This window comes from Typopeltis vanoorti, chromosome 10, assembly GCF_054136105.1.
Source record: "Typopeltis vanoorti isolate ZY-2024b chromosome 10, IOZ_Tvanoo_1.0, whole genome shotgun sequence".
Taxonomy (NCBI): domain Eukaryota; kingdom Metazoa; phylum Arthropoda; class Arachnida; order Uropygi; family Thelyphonidae; genus Typopeltis; species Typopeltis vanoorti.
Genome location: NC_143558.1, coordinates 39,195,663 through 39,212,095, shown reverse-complemented (window position 1 = coordinate 39,212,095; position 16,433 = coordinate 39,195,663). Strand labels below are relative to the sequence as shown.

The following is a 16,433-nucleotide window of genomic DNA, read 5'->3' as shown; positions in this document are numbered from 1 at the left end:
TATATACTAAAATTAACAAATGTACAGTAGCTTGTAAATAGTTATTCTCTCTCTCTCTCTCTCTCCCCACACACCCACACATCAAAATTGCTTCTAAGGCATAAAGCTGTCAGTTTGATTTTAGTTAGTTTATTTTTATATTTTGAGAAATGACATGAAAATAATTATGCATTGTGTGCTGAAAGTCGTTTTTTTTCTTTTTCCCTATCGAAAGTGAATAGATACAGAAAAAGATCCCGTGACCTTAGTCAAGAACCTCTGAGTAACCCGGAAGTTCAGCTGACCCGACTCCGCCAGACTACAGGAGGCATGGTGACTGAATACAACCCAAATTACGAATTCGGAGGCAGCACGTGCACCATTCAAGACCTGCGTGAAGTATCCCGGGAGAATCTCACCTTGGTGAAGTAGGTCATTCAACTGGCAGTAAGTCTGTACATGTGTTCACTCAATCTTCGCACAACAAAAAAATTCATAAATCTTTCCCATCATTTGGAATAAAAAAAATTTTAAAAATGTAAAAATGTCATATCAGAGGATCGAGTAATCTAGTCAAATCTTGATTTTATGAAGTTTGACTGACTGTGCTCTAGTGGTCTATAATGGATCGTATTAATTATATTATCCATCCGTAATGCAGTCTGTAATTCACGATCTCCTCTCGATTAGAAGGATTTGGATTCAAATTCAAAAAGAAGACTGCATGGAACACTCTAATCTTTACTCTGATTTGCTGGTTTCATATCATCACCTAAAAAAAGCCCAGAAAAATGCAAGCATTGTGATTTTTGCCCCTCGTTTTGGAACTTTTTCTTGACGAGACATTTTTCCATTTTAAACTCTGCCATGGTTCTCATGCTCGTAATGAATACACGTTTCTCATCGGAGACAAGAGTACTCAGGAAGAAGTTACCTTTCTCACGATGTTTCTGCTCAGGCCCATCCGTGAAATGCTTAGGGGCCAATCTGGCACATATCCTATGATGGATTGTTTGTTTGGATCAAGAGAAGCAGTTAAAACTATGAGGCCGGTGTATTTTATCTATAAATTGCATATGTTCTCCTGGACAGTTTCCCTGTTTTGTGGGATGAAAATCCCTAATTTCCTGGAGGAGGAACCCTTCTATCCTCATATGAGACCCACTAACTCATCTTTGGATGAAAAGTCCTGATAAAGGTTCTTTGCATCCTAGATATGATTCGAACTCAGGTCTTTCTATTCTATGGATGCTATTTTTTTGTGGACGGCCCGACATTTTCTTGTCATCAAGAATAAGTGCAAGGTTTTTTTTTTTCTCAGTGCTTCCATAGCCAATATTGTATATATCTTAATTGTTTTTCTTTAGTGATGACGGTTTGGTTCTTCTGAAGAGAGAGAGAGAGATGTATCAAGTGATGTATGCATTTCATCTTGCCAAAATATGTTCCCTTAATGCTACCCCTTCAAGCCACAAAAATCATATTACTGCAAGCTGTGCCTCTTTGTTGCTTACAATCAGCAGATTGTCCATAATTACGTGGGCAATCTATCACCTAAATCAATCAAGATCGCATACATCATTTAAACAGTAAAATTTTATATTTACGGATGTGTGCGCATTCCGGCATCAAGAGGAAAGCAAAGATGAGTAAATAAATAAAACTATGTTAAATGTGCAACCTCGTGGTCACTTTCATGACTAGGATTGAACTTCTAGTTGTCGACCTTTATCGCAAATACGTTTTTTACTCTGCGGGTAAAGCGGAAAATATTGCAGTCGTTTTCTGACTTACCGTGGTGTTTGTTGTTGTTGAGGCAACCTTACCTTATCCAAAAAAAAAAAAAAAAAAATTGCTGTTTTCTACAAATTCCATTTGGAGTTTGCAATAAACCTGTATGGATGAAACTTTGCATCAGTTGCTAAGCAAGTAATGCAAATGAGAGAAAGCAATCTTTATAAACTCAAGAAGCTAAGCTCGTCCACAGAAGTTTTTTAGAAATATCCTATCTTATGCAGCATTCGAATCCACAATCCTTGCAGCAAACAAGCTTTCACAGACTAAGCTAACATCAGTCTCATACATACGATGTAATGGAGTATGCAAATATGAGTTTTTTTGGTGTATCCCAGTTTCGAGATTTGAAATTATGGTAACTCTGTTGTTAAATAATCATGAATACGATGAAAGAATGTAACAATGACACTCCCTGCAGGATAAAAACGCCTCTTCGTAAGAAAACAAAAACGTATAAAAATTCAGAAAACAAAAAACAAAATCCAGAATTAGAAATCAGGGATATTTTCAAGGTGTTTGCTTCCTTTTGAAAGAATCAGCGGAATAATATATCCATTCCTCCATAAGGACAAAGAAGAGAGAGAGAGAAAGAGAGACAGAGAGAGCAACTGAAGAGAGAAGGAATCGATATGCAGCTTACCTTTACAAACAAATATAGACCATGCTATTATGAACTAGCTTCACTGCTGTTAATGGTGGATTATTTCTCAATAAATGAGGTGATTAATATATTTGTGTTTGCTTACACAACGAGTCATCACACGCTGCAAGGTTGTACGTGCACCGCGAGGATAACAGTATTGCGTTCCTCGAAATGGAAATGTTGCAGGATAGACTTTATTTACTAAAGTATAAAAGGAATGCCTTCATCCTAGAAAATTAAACGTAATAGAGGTCCACGGAGTTGGAGCTCATATACAATTTCAAATAACGAATTCATTAAAGGCTTCAATAAGAAGGTTTATTTTTGATTTTTTTATTGTAACAAATAATGAATTCCAGCAAGGGCAAGTATTTCATCTACTGCAATATCGATCACCTCTTATAATTGGAGTAATACCTAACTCTCCATTTCTTTTTTGTCGTCTCAAACTTTCCACACAAAGCCGAATGTGAATGTATGAAGATAGATTTGATTTTCATGCATTTTAAACGCCACTACATGAAAATCCAAATTGTATGCAAATAAGTTTACTTTAGATCAGACGTCTCCAAACTTTTCTGTCTAGTTGAGCTAAATGGTAGATTTTTTTATGATACTTGATTGGTATTCCCAGTTGCAGAATTCTAATTCAGTTTAGAAATTACATGTAATTTGTAGAGCGAATTAATCACAAAACTAAGCTTAGATCTGCACTAAATCTTTATGTTTTAAATTTACATGGAAAATATACAGAATATACAGGAAATATTTGAAAACAGCTATCAAGGATAAAATTCGGGCTTACAGCCACTTAGTTGGAAAGGGGATACTTTGTCCACTCGGAAAAATAGATCTTTAAATTTTATGGCAATAACATTTATAAAATTCTTCCCCGTTACGCATAATTCTTGTAACTTCCTGATTCTTTCTTCAGCACATAATTTGGAGAATAGAAAGTTCAATCCATATACGAGGTAAGCGTCGAAAGCATTACAGGAATATCAATACTGGAAGTGTAATGAAAAAAATATATATTTAATACATACGGAGCGCGGTGATGATGGTGTTATAAAACAAAATTTCCTTACAACCCCAATCAATTAATAACTTTTAGGGTTACCGATCTATATGAAAATCACTAGAAGCGCTCAAGAGCTTTTTTCTCAACTATTGAAATTTATTTCTGTACGACCGTCTTGGTGGTAATACAAATGCCCACATGATGTTACTGTTAAAGAAAATACGACTGTGAATATCAGTGATATTCCAAGTAACAGGGTAGAAAATATCTATGGAGAAACACGAGCTGATTGTGCCTAAAAGTAAAATTATCCGTGATGATCAATAGCGAGAAAATATCAGTACGAAATGAATTTTTCTACATTCCATCGAGCTGATTTTATTCTCCTTCTTCTCGTCGATTATCATAGTTCTAATATCAGCTAACATAATGTAATAAAGTGTAAAAAACATCTCACACTGCACAAAATGCTGGCGGCGCAATTATAGTGTTGAGAATGTTCGCATAACATGAATTAGGCTTACTTGATTCCCCTGAAGTAACATTAAATTGCTGCCTCGTATCAATATTTACAATGAGGTATACCATTTAATCTTACATACTGCATACATATTTAAAACGATAAGCTATTTATTCATGAGTGCTTCTAATCTGCTTGTCGGTGGTTTCTGAAACAAAGTGGTGAAATCAAATATACTTCCTTTCCACTACAGATCGCAGCCCAGCTGAGAATATTTATAGGATACATTAGAACCATATATAGATGCATATAGTTGCATTTTCCACATCACTAGAGGATCCTGGATGTCGTTCTAGCTGGCACAACGCAGATAGTGTCTCAATATTTTCAAATACTCGCTATTGAAATCGAATAGCAGTGTGAATGTTCGTTTAATAATGAGTTTAATCGACTGCCATAACCCGGCTTATCGGAAGCCTCGAAATGGCTTGAAAAAAAACGAAGCTCAAAAAATAAATTTTTTGTTTGATAACATTTCCAAATTATATAAACACCATAAGTCACCCAAAAAAACTAGACGTGCTAGTTCTGAAATAATTGACAGGTGAAATTATCCTTAAAAAATATGCGACATGACGATTGGTATAAAACCTATTATAGGTTCTTTGAATGTTTTGTATCCTATTTCATGCGTTCTCACCAAAGTGGTAGAGTGGCGAGCTACAGTAAATGAGCAGTGGTCATTGTCTTCGAGGTGATGGTTGGATAAATTACATACTAAAAGTTATGGGAAGGAGAACGTTTACCTAATGACCAATGTTATACGGGATATCATCTGACCTTACATCTGCAAGGGCCATATTTCGATTGTAGTAGCACTATATCAGTTTTCCATCAAACTGGCAGGGTTTCAAATAAATGGGCCATTTGAGGTGAGGTTACTTTGAATCCGCATTACCAAAATTGCAAATAACTGTTAATAGAAATTAGAGCTTTAGTAGCGACCATTTAGTTGAAAATATCAGTCTAGGATTCCGAAACCTTTAATAAAATCTTTACAACTTATGCTGAGTCATCCAGTCTTATAAAAAGAGGTGGTAGATTTTTTTATCTTGGAAACGGAAACTGTGGACTTTCATCTCGCAAATTAAGCAAACTGGCGAAATAAGATGCACCATACTGAAAAACATGACATGCTGTGTGGATAAGGATTAACCATCCTCCCCTTAGCTTCATATAAATCTAACTAATGCAAGGGGAGGATGGTTAATCCTTATCCACACAGCATGTCATCAAAAAATATCCTGGATTTTTTTGTTATCAAAAAAATCCAGGATACCAAGGCTCGATTTGGGCTATAGAGCCATAGGGGAAGAGGAGAAGAAGCTACTTGGCCTCGACAAAGTCTAACATGTTAAGTACAGTATAAGACGTGATGAGATTAATATCCTAAATCATAAATAAATTATTTATATTACACCATTTCTATATGTTTCACTGTTCAGCAGGTGAAACATATCAGCAGCAAACTTTGACCTTCATTCCTTTATATGTTTTGTGCTTATTTCATTTTACAAGTTATTTCGACATATTGTTGGAGAAAATTAACTAAATTATTATTAATTTAATTATTAGAGCTCTGGGCCAAGGAGCCTTCGGAGAGGTTTACCAGGGATTTCTGTCGAACATGACAGGAGAGCCCTGCGAACTCCCCGTAGCAGTAAAGGTATGTACAAATGTTTCTGGTGACATTTTTATTATGGTAGAATCAGCTTGTCTGCAGATCTGCGATTAGGTGTACATTTTTCCTTTTGTTTTCCCTCATAAACCTAATAAGATCAAAGAAAACACATGAATCTACGTTATATACTTACTCTTCTCCTTCTAATGATCCAAAGATTTAAACTAATAATGGAGAGATTCTGTTGATCATCACAGCTAAGTCTTAAAACATTAGAAATGCAATGCACTTCAATAACTTTAAATCAGTGTGTTTATTACTAATAAATGCAATGTACTAATTAAATTATAATCGTAAATCACGTAAGCGTTCATGAGACCTACGAAAATATCCAGGAGATTGCCATTTCCACTTATATAGTCATCGAAATGTCACGAAAATGCAAACTACCATCAGTTACGATAGTAGTTCCGTGATGTATTCACTCTTATCAGGTGCGCGCTTTTAAAAGCTGCAAAAGCCAGTTTTAGTTGAATTAAAATGTTGCTTTATTACTTCAATTCATCATACATTAACATTTTGAATTTTACAACCGAAAGAAAGCTATCTGTTAAATCAGCTGATTCCTCTTTTGTTTCTCTGATGGAATTAGTTGCAGAGTATTTAAAATAAAGGACAAATTCTGTCCTTATCTTGCATGCTATATGATGCACTCAACCTCAGTGATGACGAGACATGACGATCTACTGTTTACCGATTACAAAAAAAACAATCAGTAAGCTTAATGTTCGTGAGTTCTAGACAGGACTCTAACCTACCAAAGGAAATTTTTATTTTTTTTAACAGTGCTGTGAAAGTATAGCTCATTACAGCACTATTCATAAGGCCGTTTATTGTACACTGAACTTTCTTTCATACAAAGAACGAAAGAAATATCTGGGAAAATGCAGTTATTTAAGGATTTTTTTTTTTTTTGTTTCCTTAAAATATGTTCTTTGAGAACTGATTCGTTAGGACTTCAGTTCAGTGTTTCTTAAACTGGGTTCCCCAGAGCATACAGACATTTATAAATTGTATTAGATGTAAGTCTAATAATTTTGTAAATAATTTAATTTTATTAAATTGACTTATTTCTATAACAGTTATGTTACTTTATTATTTGTAATATTATGTATCATATGTTTTGATTAAAATATTTTGCACATAAAATTCCTTTGTCATAATTGGTTTTGGATATGCCAGCCTGGCTGGCCGAGTGGTTAATGTATCCGCTCTCCACCGAAAAGGCTGTGAGTTCGAATCCCACTGTGGGCATGGATGTTTGTGATTGTGGAAATACCAGTGGTGGTGGTCGATGGTAGATGGCGTTGGTGTAGCAGCGGTCAGCTTGTGGATAGAGTTGTTGGAGACAGAGCTCTAAAGCAGGTGTCTATGATGAGTCTATGGGCTCCCTGGAGGTGTCAAGTAATAATATTTTTATATGAAAATTTTCATAAGGAATACCCGAAAAATAAATAACTTTATGTGGGGTTCTGCAATCTCAAACAAATTAGGAAACTGCTGTAGGTAATGGTGCAGACCTACGTTACCACTGCAACAATTGAATTTTCGTGTCTGGAACTAAATTTAGTTTGAACTATTTCATCCCGAATTATACATAATATACTTCGCGATGAAATAGTTCAAATTCCACTAACTAGAGGAACCTTTTCTAAGTCACCATATAGTGGTGACTTACAACGAGCGATAAAAATCACCTACAGTCTAAAGACATTCCCAAATAACAACACACAATCGGATTTCAATCCATAGGTTGGAGAGCGGAAGTGCTACTACTCCACCAGCTAGGCTGTCAAATTATTTAATTGTGGAGACTTATTCTTTTGAACTAATCAGTCAACTGCCGTCCTCTTTCATATCCCTAGTAGCGAACATTTATCACCTAATTACTTGTAATCTATCTAACGCATGAGTTGCACTACATTATAATAACTCAAATATAACAAGCCAAATGATTGGTAGAGCCTCTGCTACCAATGGCTCGCAAAAAGGTAAGCAAGTTTGAGCGCAGTTAGTGGTCGGAAGGAGTAGATCATTCGATGCTGTTTGCACACTCTTCCTCGATGAGTCTTTGGACTCCCTGAAGGTATCACATAATAATAATATTCTATAGCTATAATATATATGTGCCTTTAGTAGGGTATATATTTGATATATCGACTGCATACTATTACGCATGCGTGTGCTATGGACGAATATTTTTGCGGAATAAGTTTTTATCCTGCTAATTTACATACTAAAATTTCTATTTTAGTTCGAATAGATTAATTTTTTTTGTTTTAATTTTAGAAGTTTTAAAACTTCATTTACAGCTGATATTAGGAATTTTTGCTGTAACATTATAAAATAAAATTTTGATATTCTGAAAGTTTAAAATGAATATAATATTTATATAATTTTCTTTCGTTTTTTTTTTTAATTTATTTTATTTTATTTTTATTTTTTTATCAGACACTACCAGAGCTATCATCTAGTCAAGCAGAAATCGATTTTCTAATGGAAGCATTAATAATGAGGTAAGAAAATAAGCAATCTTTTCAAAACGTCCATCGCTAATTATTGCTAACCATTAAAGTGTCCTAGCTAACGTGAAACGACTTCAAAATTACTGTACAATAGCGTTTACCTACCTTTCGTTGATTAATTTAAATTTTCACCACTAGATGGAAGCACTTACATATTTTGTTCAGAATTATACAGCAATCCCTCGATTAGTGCGCCTAATGCGTTCTTTAAAACAGGCGCATTAATCGAAATACACTAATCGAATATAATAACCTATGGGAAAATGTATAATTCGTTCCTCGGCTTTCTTTTTTTGACCCTTAATTTTTTTTTATAAAATAATTAGGGTATGTCTCAGGATCTAGTTAAAGGAAAACCATGAAGCTGAAAGACAATAAAACATATTTAGAATATAAATTTTATTATTCTACTTCTTAACAAGGAATTGAGCTAACGTAGATTGGAGGGCATTTTGTTTCTTTTTTTTTTCATACAACCGACGGTATGGCACTATTGCCTCTTCTACTCTTCTGCAAATTTTACTGCTTCTCTCTTCATCAGGGTCAGCCTCCAAGCATTGCTGTTTAAAAACTTCGATTGTATGAAAAATATTTTCAAATTGTTTCTGTGAAATCTCTTTTGACTGACTATCAGTGGTTAAATTTTCTTCATATTCTTCGGGATCTTCCCGCTGTGCATTTCAATTTAGCAGGTCGGAATCACTCAATTCTTCAGAATGAGATTTAATTAACTCTTGGACGTTATCATTGAAGGGGAGAAAGAAAAGAAGACGTACGAATTGGTCGCCAACACGTGAAATCACGTGCTTTATAGATAAAATTTCCCAACTGTTATACAAGCAAAATAGTTACCACTTTAAAATTTATGATCATAAAAGAGAAGTCAATTTTTCGACGTGTAATAATAAAAAACTCATCCCAGAAGACCTATTATCGGAATGGATTCTCCTTTTTGTGACATGCGCAGAAGTGTCGAAGGGTCTCGAATCTGTTGGCGTACTATAGTAGACGACATAAATTTTGGCGGTAAATTTGGAACATAGGGTATTTGGAAGTAGTGTAGTATGCCATTAAAAATAACTTTTTAAAATGTTTTAAATCGGTAACTAAATTATCTCATTCTGGTGAGTGATTTTTTAAAATAGTTAGCCATAAAAATATATAGATAGAAAATTTTTAAAATCTGTAACATTTATTTTTAAGATGTGTGTATAGGCGCACTAATCGAATTTTAGAGGCGCACTAATCGAATTTGGGTATCGAAAAAAAAATGACGCACTAATCGGGGGCGCATTAATCGAGGGATTACTGTATTTAATATAATTCAAATACAATTATTTGAATGTAACCATCCCAATATCTATAGTGAACGTAATATCTATCAGTATGATTAGTTATTATTATTTGATTTGGCAATCTTGACTGAACAAAGAAATATTAATAAAAGAATTAGTTAAAAAGAAAAAAAATCTATCAAAAATAAACATAAAATTAAACAGATTATGATTACTAATATAACTTTTATAATAATCTGATGTTGTGATAAATGTCTTAGCAAATTCAGTCATCCCAACATCGTGAGGTTCATCGGCGTCTGCTTCGAGAAAATGCCACGATTTATTGTGCTCGAATTGCTGCCTGGTGGAGATCTGAAATCTTTCCTCAGAGAATATAGACCTAAGCCGGTAAGTTGTGTAATCTGTTACATTTTTGATACATAAAAAGAAAATAATAAGATATCCTCAATATTTCCTGTATAAAATAAAATATTTCATATAGTAGGAAAGAGATAAATTTCGCTTTAATAAGGAAAACGTTAATTTTACAATCTAGGCTTCCATTTCAATGCTGGATATGGAATATTAATCAGACCATTCAGTAGAGCATCATTTCATTATTACGATTTTAACCCTTTCGTATTTAACCTGCATATTAGAGATGGGTTTCTTTCTATTAATTGTGAATCATGGCATACACTATTCTCTCCGACATATGTTAGTATGCGTTTCAATTCCGAATCAAGTAAGCAAATCTAGTGATTTCACATGGCATGTAGACGGCAGAACAAGTGTAGAAGGATAAATAAATGCTTTCTGCCAGAATTTGACACTCCGAAACACTATGAATCGCGAAATAATTCTGAATTCATTCATTCATCAGCTAAGTTATTAGGGCACATTTCTAGTGTGCTTGCAATCCGAAGCTGGTGAGAGATCTAAAATCAAATGGAGCCTATGACGGACAACTATAGAATGTCCTGTTTGCAAGCAAGCCCGCATCCGGTGCTGTGTAGACTATTGTTAATGAGCCAATGGTTAGATGAAATTTTGACATAGGACTGCCCTCGAATCGATAGTGATCATCAGCAGTTCAGAATATTTGTTGATCTGCTAACGTTTTCTTTCCATGCACGTGAAATATGTTTAATAACAGATTTGTGTTAACCAACATTTTTAAACGAAATATTTAAAAAATTTTAAACGATTAGTCAACGTTTTAAAAATCACGTGAAATTTTCTGTTTGTTATGTTATCATCAGTATATAAAATGATTGAATAAAAATGTTTTAAACATTTTATCATTTCTGATGTTACTGTTAAGAACTATTTGATTTTAAGATTTATTCTAGCATTTCCTAAATAATCAAAGAAATAAATTTTTTTCGCAATTTAAAAATCGGAACATTAGACATATTAGAATATTCACTTACCAAGAATTTTATTTTATTTTATTTTTGTTTTTCATTTGATACATCCAACAAATGAAAGTGGGTCATCGATTGTGTATAATATTCAGGCTGGAAGTTATGTAAGGAAGGTCGACTCTATTAAACATATGGAAAACTGTTCATAAAGTACGCAAGATATGTAAAAGATGTTAAGTATATAAGGAATTAACAACAAAAGATTAAAAAAAAAAACGTTACAAATAGCTTTCAGTAAAACACCACACTGAGAATTTTTGTCACTCACGTTATATTCACAAGATAAAGTTACTTCCACATCTGTACTCTTGACTATTGGATGCTTTACTGGGAACTTGTAAGATGCTAATGACGGTTTTCAGTCTTGTAACCATTGATTATCTTGATTAAGTACTCAGGTTCCTAGTGTTTCTTCTCATCGTTATTTGAATGAAATTTAAACTAAAAACTCAGAGAATCGCTAAATTTTCAATTTGTTGGTTAATTTTTATTTTGTGAAAGCTGAACACAAATTTCAAGTATTAAGAAACCCTTGCTCAGTACCGAAAGAGAGAGAGAAAGAGAGAGAGAGAGATAAATTGACCGGAAAGCAACTAGTTAGAGATACGCCTGAGTAGGACGGGGGGAAAGGGAATGGAGGACATGATGATGATTCTAGCTTCGGTTGCCTTAGGAAATGTCTTATCCAGATGCCAGATGTCAGAACAGTGGATTGGGTCTCCATCCGTCAATATATCGACCACCTTGTAAATCCAATTCCAGATTCTCTGCTAAAGGCAACAAAACCGAAACGCTATTGCCTCTGACGGCAGTTCAGAAGCATTAAGTTCGATGGCAATGGTGAACTTGGTAGAACCGCAAGTGAAAGTGTTCGTGTAATAATTACGTTCGCAGGAAAGAATTACGTGTGAGGAGCCCGAAGTTCATTTAAATTAGAGTACTCCAAATTTGTAGGTTCGGATTCTCTCCGATAGAACAATGACTACACTGGAATATATGGGTCACATTATGTGACACACGCCCAGGAACTGATTTGCTTTCAAGCGAACTGAATTGTGATGTTTCAAAATTTAAGACATCTGGAGTAATTTGGAAACCCTTCCCATAATAAGAGTGCCTGTTTCTGTTGTTATGATGACTGCCATCATTAGTGGGAAGTCTTTTTATATATATAAACTAACATTTATATAAGTTAAGGGATATTATATCCCATATTGTTTCTTAGCCGAATAAGAAACTCAAAGAGTTTCATGCCGAATATAGAAACTATATAAAGTTCGGCGATTCCAAGCGTAAGCAAATGCCTGGATAGTGCAGCAACTGACCCTTGAAGGTAGTGCAAGCTGAGGCAACTCATGTAAAAGGTGGAGCAAGCTCCGATCACTATTCTTGATATTTACAATATGTTCACATTTATGTTCACATTATGGGTGGAGCAAGCTCCGATCACTATTCTTGATATTTACAATATGTTCACATTTATGTTCACATTATGGGTGGAGCAAGCTCCGATCACTATTCTTGATATTTACAATATGTTCACATTTATGTTCACATTATGGGTAAATATCAAGAATAGTGATCAGAGCTTGCTCCACCTTTTACATGAGTTGCCTCAGCTTGCACTACCTTCAAGGGTCAGTTGCTGCACTATCCAGGCATTTGCTTACGCTTGGAATCGCCGAACTTTATATAGTTTCTATATTCGGCATGAAACTCTTTGAGTTTCTTATTCGGCTAAGAAACAATATGGGATATAATATCCCTTAACTTAAATAAGTTCATGTCGCCGAATTGAAGCCTTTGACTCTTCATTATAATTTACATTTCTATGTCAAACAAATACGTAGATTTTTTTACTGTTAGTTTTAATTTTAGTTATATAGGGTAACCCCTGCTCCTGTGGTATCTCATGCACATATATTTAAACATTTTCTTAAAATTTTTTATTAAAAAATTTTATTAAAATTTTTTAATAAAAAAAAAACTTTTTTTATTAAAAATAGCTTTGCTTTCTTTGTAAATTTTATATCAGTTTTTTGAAGTTATTTAAAAAAAAATTATGTATTTTAAACACTTAAAGAATTTTAATCTTTTCATTATATATCACGTCACAAGAATTTAGCTAAGAGGCATCCAGCCATAAATGACTTTACTTTCAGAATAAACCACCATCCCTCACAATGCCAGACCTTCTAAATCTTGCCATGGATGTAGCCAATGGTTGTTGGTATTTGGAAGAAAACCATTTCATTCACAGGTGAGTTGTTCACTTTTCATTCAGTAGATGGCAGCACATGCTCTCACGTATTCGCTAAATCAGTGTTTTATAGATTTCAGATATCGCAGATAAAAACAGAGCTTTTGAAAGTTATTATGGATCGGAAAATATAATGCATTTTGTATTGTCATTAATAATAGAATTTAAAACATGGTGCACTAAAATATTAGCCTGCTTGGTTGGCCAAGTGGTTCGCGTATGCGCCCTCCAGCCAAAACACTGCGGTTTCGAATCTCGCCATGGGCATGGATGTTTGTGATCGTGAAAATACTAGTGATGGTGGGCGATAGATGGCGTTGGTGTAGTTGCCGTTAGCTGTAGTTGGCGGATTGAGTAATAGAGACAGAGATGTAGGCGCCCTCTTTCGATGAGTCTTTGGACACCCTGGAGGCGTCACGTAATAATAATAATAATAAATATTAGAAAAACGGAAAGTAATAGGCAGTCATATTTTCATTGAAAAACGTACTTGATAATTGAATTAGAGTTTAATTTAAGAAAGAAGGAAGAGATAAGGAGAGAAATTTAAGCAAAGCAGTAAAAGTAAGGACTATTTGAAAATAAATACGAAAATCTAAGTTTCATACGTAAATGAAATTATAATAAATTAAAATAAATAAATAGATAATGAAATAAATCTAAAAAAGTGAACGATTTAAAATTCATGGAATATAGCCGCATTTCCAAAACTTTTGTTTATTGAATTAACTGGATTGAAATTTACAATCTCTATATTGTCAGATCCCAAAAGTTCCAAAAACATTTTGGGCACATAATAATACCTATACCTATATTTTTTTTTTTTAATTTATATATAATATTTTAATACATTATATGAAAACACAATTGCGCATAACAGATACTTACACGTACATCTTTTTTAAATAAATTATTATAATAATAATAATTGTTTGTAACATATATTATTTTAATAACAATTGTGATTATTAATTTTTGCTTTCTTTGAGATCTTCTAACCAATTTTTTGCACTTTTAAAATATATATACATAATAACAATAGATATAATTTCTCTATATAATATTTTTTGAATCATATTTTTTTCCTATTTTTATCATACAGAATATTTACATATATACAATTAACACATATTACATTTTCTGCTCTGTACAAAATTCTGTACCCAGTTTAGAGTACTTTAATTTCTTCCTTTTTAATATTCATTTATTATTATACACCGTACTGACATATACATTACAATAATTTGCAGTCTATAATTATAAGAATTAGTTCAATGAGGCAGGCTAATCCCACTTACTTCGAAGCTAAGGTTAGCTTTTATGAATAATATTGTTTGGTACTGTTTATGGATGAAATGTAGGCGTTGGAATGCTGGTGATGTGTGATGTGTATATAAGTGTTAATGCTATATTAAATGTGTTGGTATAGTTTCCAGGGTTCGTGTTTTAATGCTCTATAGTTATTTATGTGTTTTAAATTTCTTACTGGGTTGTTGAGTAGCATGGGTATCAGATGAGATCTCACAAAAGAATCGCATGAGTTATTGAAGGGTCTAGAGATCTAAAGAGTTCTTGTGGGTCGTGGTATGCGATATATGTCTCTGTTGTTACAATAGGTGATGTTCAAGTAATCCCTTAATAACATTATATAGTGTTTCAGATTTTTCATGCTAATGATTCTGTGTGTCGCCATAAGCGGATTGGCTGATGTATATAAGATCTCCAAGTCACTGTTGACACGATTTTCCTATTTAATGTTTCTAATTTTGTTAGATAGCTGTTTGATGTATTAGAGTAGAGATTCGCAAATACCGTGATATTAGGTGTTTTTTTTTTTTTTAATGTTAGAATCATGTTCTTTAACTTGGAGGAGTTTTGTTAGGTTAGGTTACGATGATGCCGAGTTTAGTATGTAGGTATTCTGTATATAATTAAAATGAAATATATATATTGATCTTTAATTGACGATGAATTATAAACATCTAATACCAATAATTTTCGCCGACGGCGCTGTCTGGCTTCTTCAGGGCTTATAAGAGTAACACTATCGTATAAAATAAACATTAAAACGGAACGCGTAACATTACGCGCATGGAGCGTGTTCTGTTAGTCACTGTTATGAGAGCACGTTCTGTAGTTTTGAGCGAGATTAAATTCTGGCAGACTGAGTGACCTTATTAAGGTTTTATCATTCCCTGGTTTCTGTTAAGATTTTCTCCAGAACGGAGGACTACAACGGCTTCCTTGAAATTCCTACAACGAAAATCTTCTTGTAGGTAAGGCATGGCGCTGCTATCCCAATCAATGGTCAGTAATCGCGAAATGATGGGCTAGACCTGAGTTGTCTGTTCTGTTGTTATTACCATCTCCTATATGTTCTTTCTTTCTGATTTCGAGGCTTCTCGACATCTGTCCTATATAGTTTAGATCACAAGCACATGGGATGTTGTACACTCCAGCGTGTTTGAAAAAAGCAGTAATGTATTTTGGCGATATCAAATGTGGCCGACAGTCTTGACCGGTCTGAACGCAACTCTGATGTTGAAAGGTTTAAAACGTTTTGCGATCTTTTCGAACACTGTACCTGCACAAGGAATAACTATGGATAATATTATATGGATAGTATTGAGTGATGATAGGTTGTTGTGGGGGGGTTCTATGAAGAATCTTGTTGATTAAATTCCTTGGATAGCCATGTTTTATTAATGTCTCTGATATATGAGTAATTTCATCATATAGTTCTTTTTCTTCTGAGATGATGTTCTTGACTCTATTTTTAAGCATATGTATTATGCTTAGCTTGGAAATATGGTGAGTTGATTTGAAACGAAGGTAGCGTCCAGTGTGGGTTGGTTTGCAGTAAACTGTTAATTTGATATGCCCATCTGCTAGTTTCTTGATTAGAGTACCCAAAGATGCTAACTGGTTATCTTTTTCCAGTCCCAAAGATAGTTGTATTTTTTGATGAAAAGAATTAATTTTGGTTAAAAAGTCCAAAAGATCTGTTTTTGTATCCCTCCAAATTATGAAGAAATCGTCTACACACCTCCACTATACTAAAGGTTTTGGGTCTAATTTTGAGAGGATGTCTCTTTCTAGCTTTTCCATGAACAGATCTGCACAGGGCGGCGAAAGAGGACTACCCATAGTTAACCCATTTAGTTGCTTATATATCGTTTCATTCCATTTAAAATAATTAGATTTAAGATAATGAAGAGAAAGGTGAGCCGTATCTTCAGGGAAGAGATTGTATAGGATACTGATAACTTCTTTTACTGAGATGTTGGTAAATAAAGATATCAC

The 16,433-nt window shown here is 33.9% G+C and overlaps 1 protein-coding gene across 3 annotated transcripts in view; it reads left to right on the top strand.

The window, feature by feature from the left end:
* The window catches only part of LOC150102353 (leukocyte tyrosine kinase receptor-like), a 535,474-nt gene that overhangs the window by 485,430 nt on the left and 33,611 nt on the right, over positions 1-16,433 (top strand). For all 3 annotated transcript variants that reach the window (XM_090398770.1, XM_090398769.1, XM_090398768.1), the window contains 5 exons: positions 215-407; positions 5,536-5,626; positions 8,093-8,157; positions 9,722-9,851; positions 13,033-13,130. In XM_090398770.1, coding sequence (XP_090254896.1) covers positions 215-407; positions 5,536-5,626; positions 8,093-8,157; positions 9,722-9,851; positions 13,033-13,130 — 577 coding nt within the window. The remainder of the gene's footprint in view (positions 1-214; positions 408-5,535; positions 5,627-8,092; positions 8,158-9,721; positions 9,852-13,032; positions 13,131-16,433) is intronic.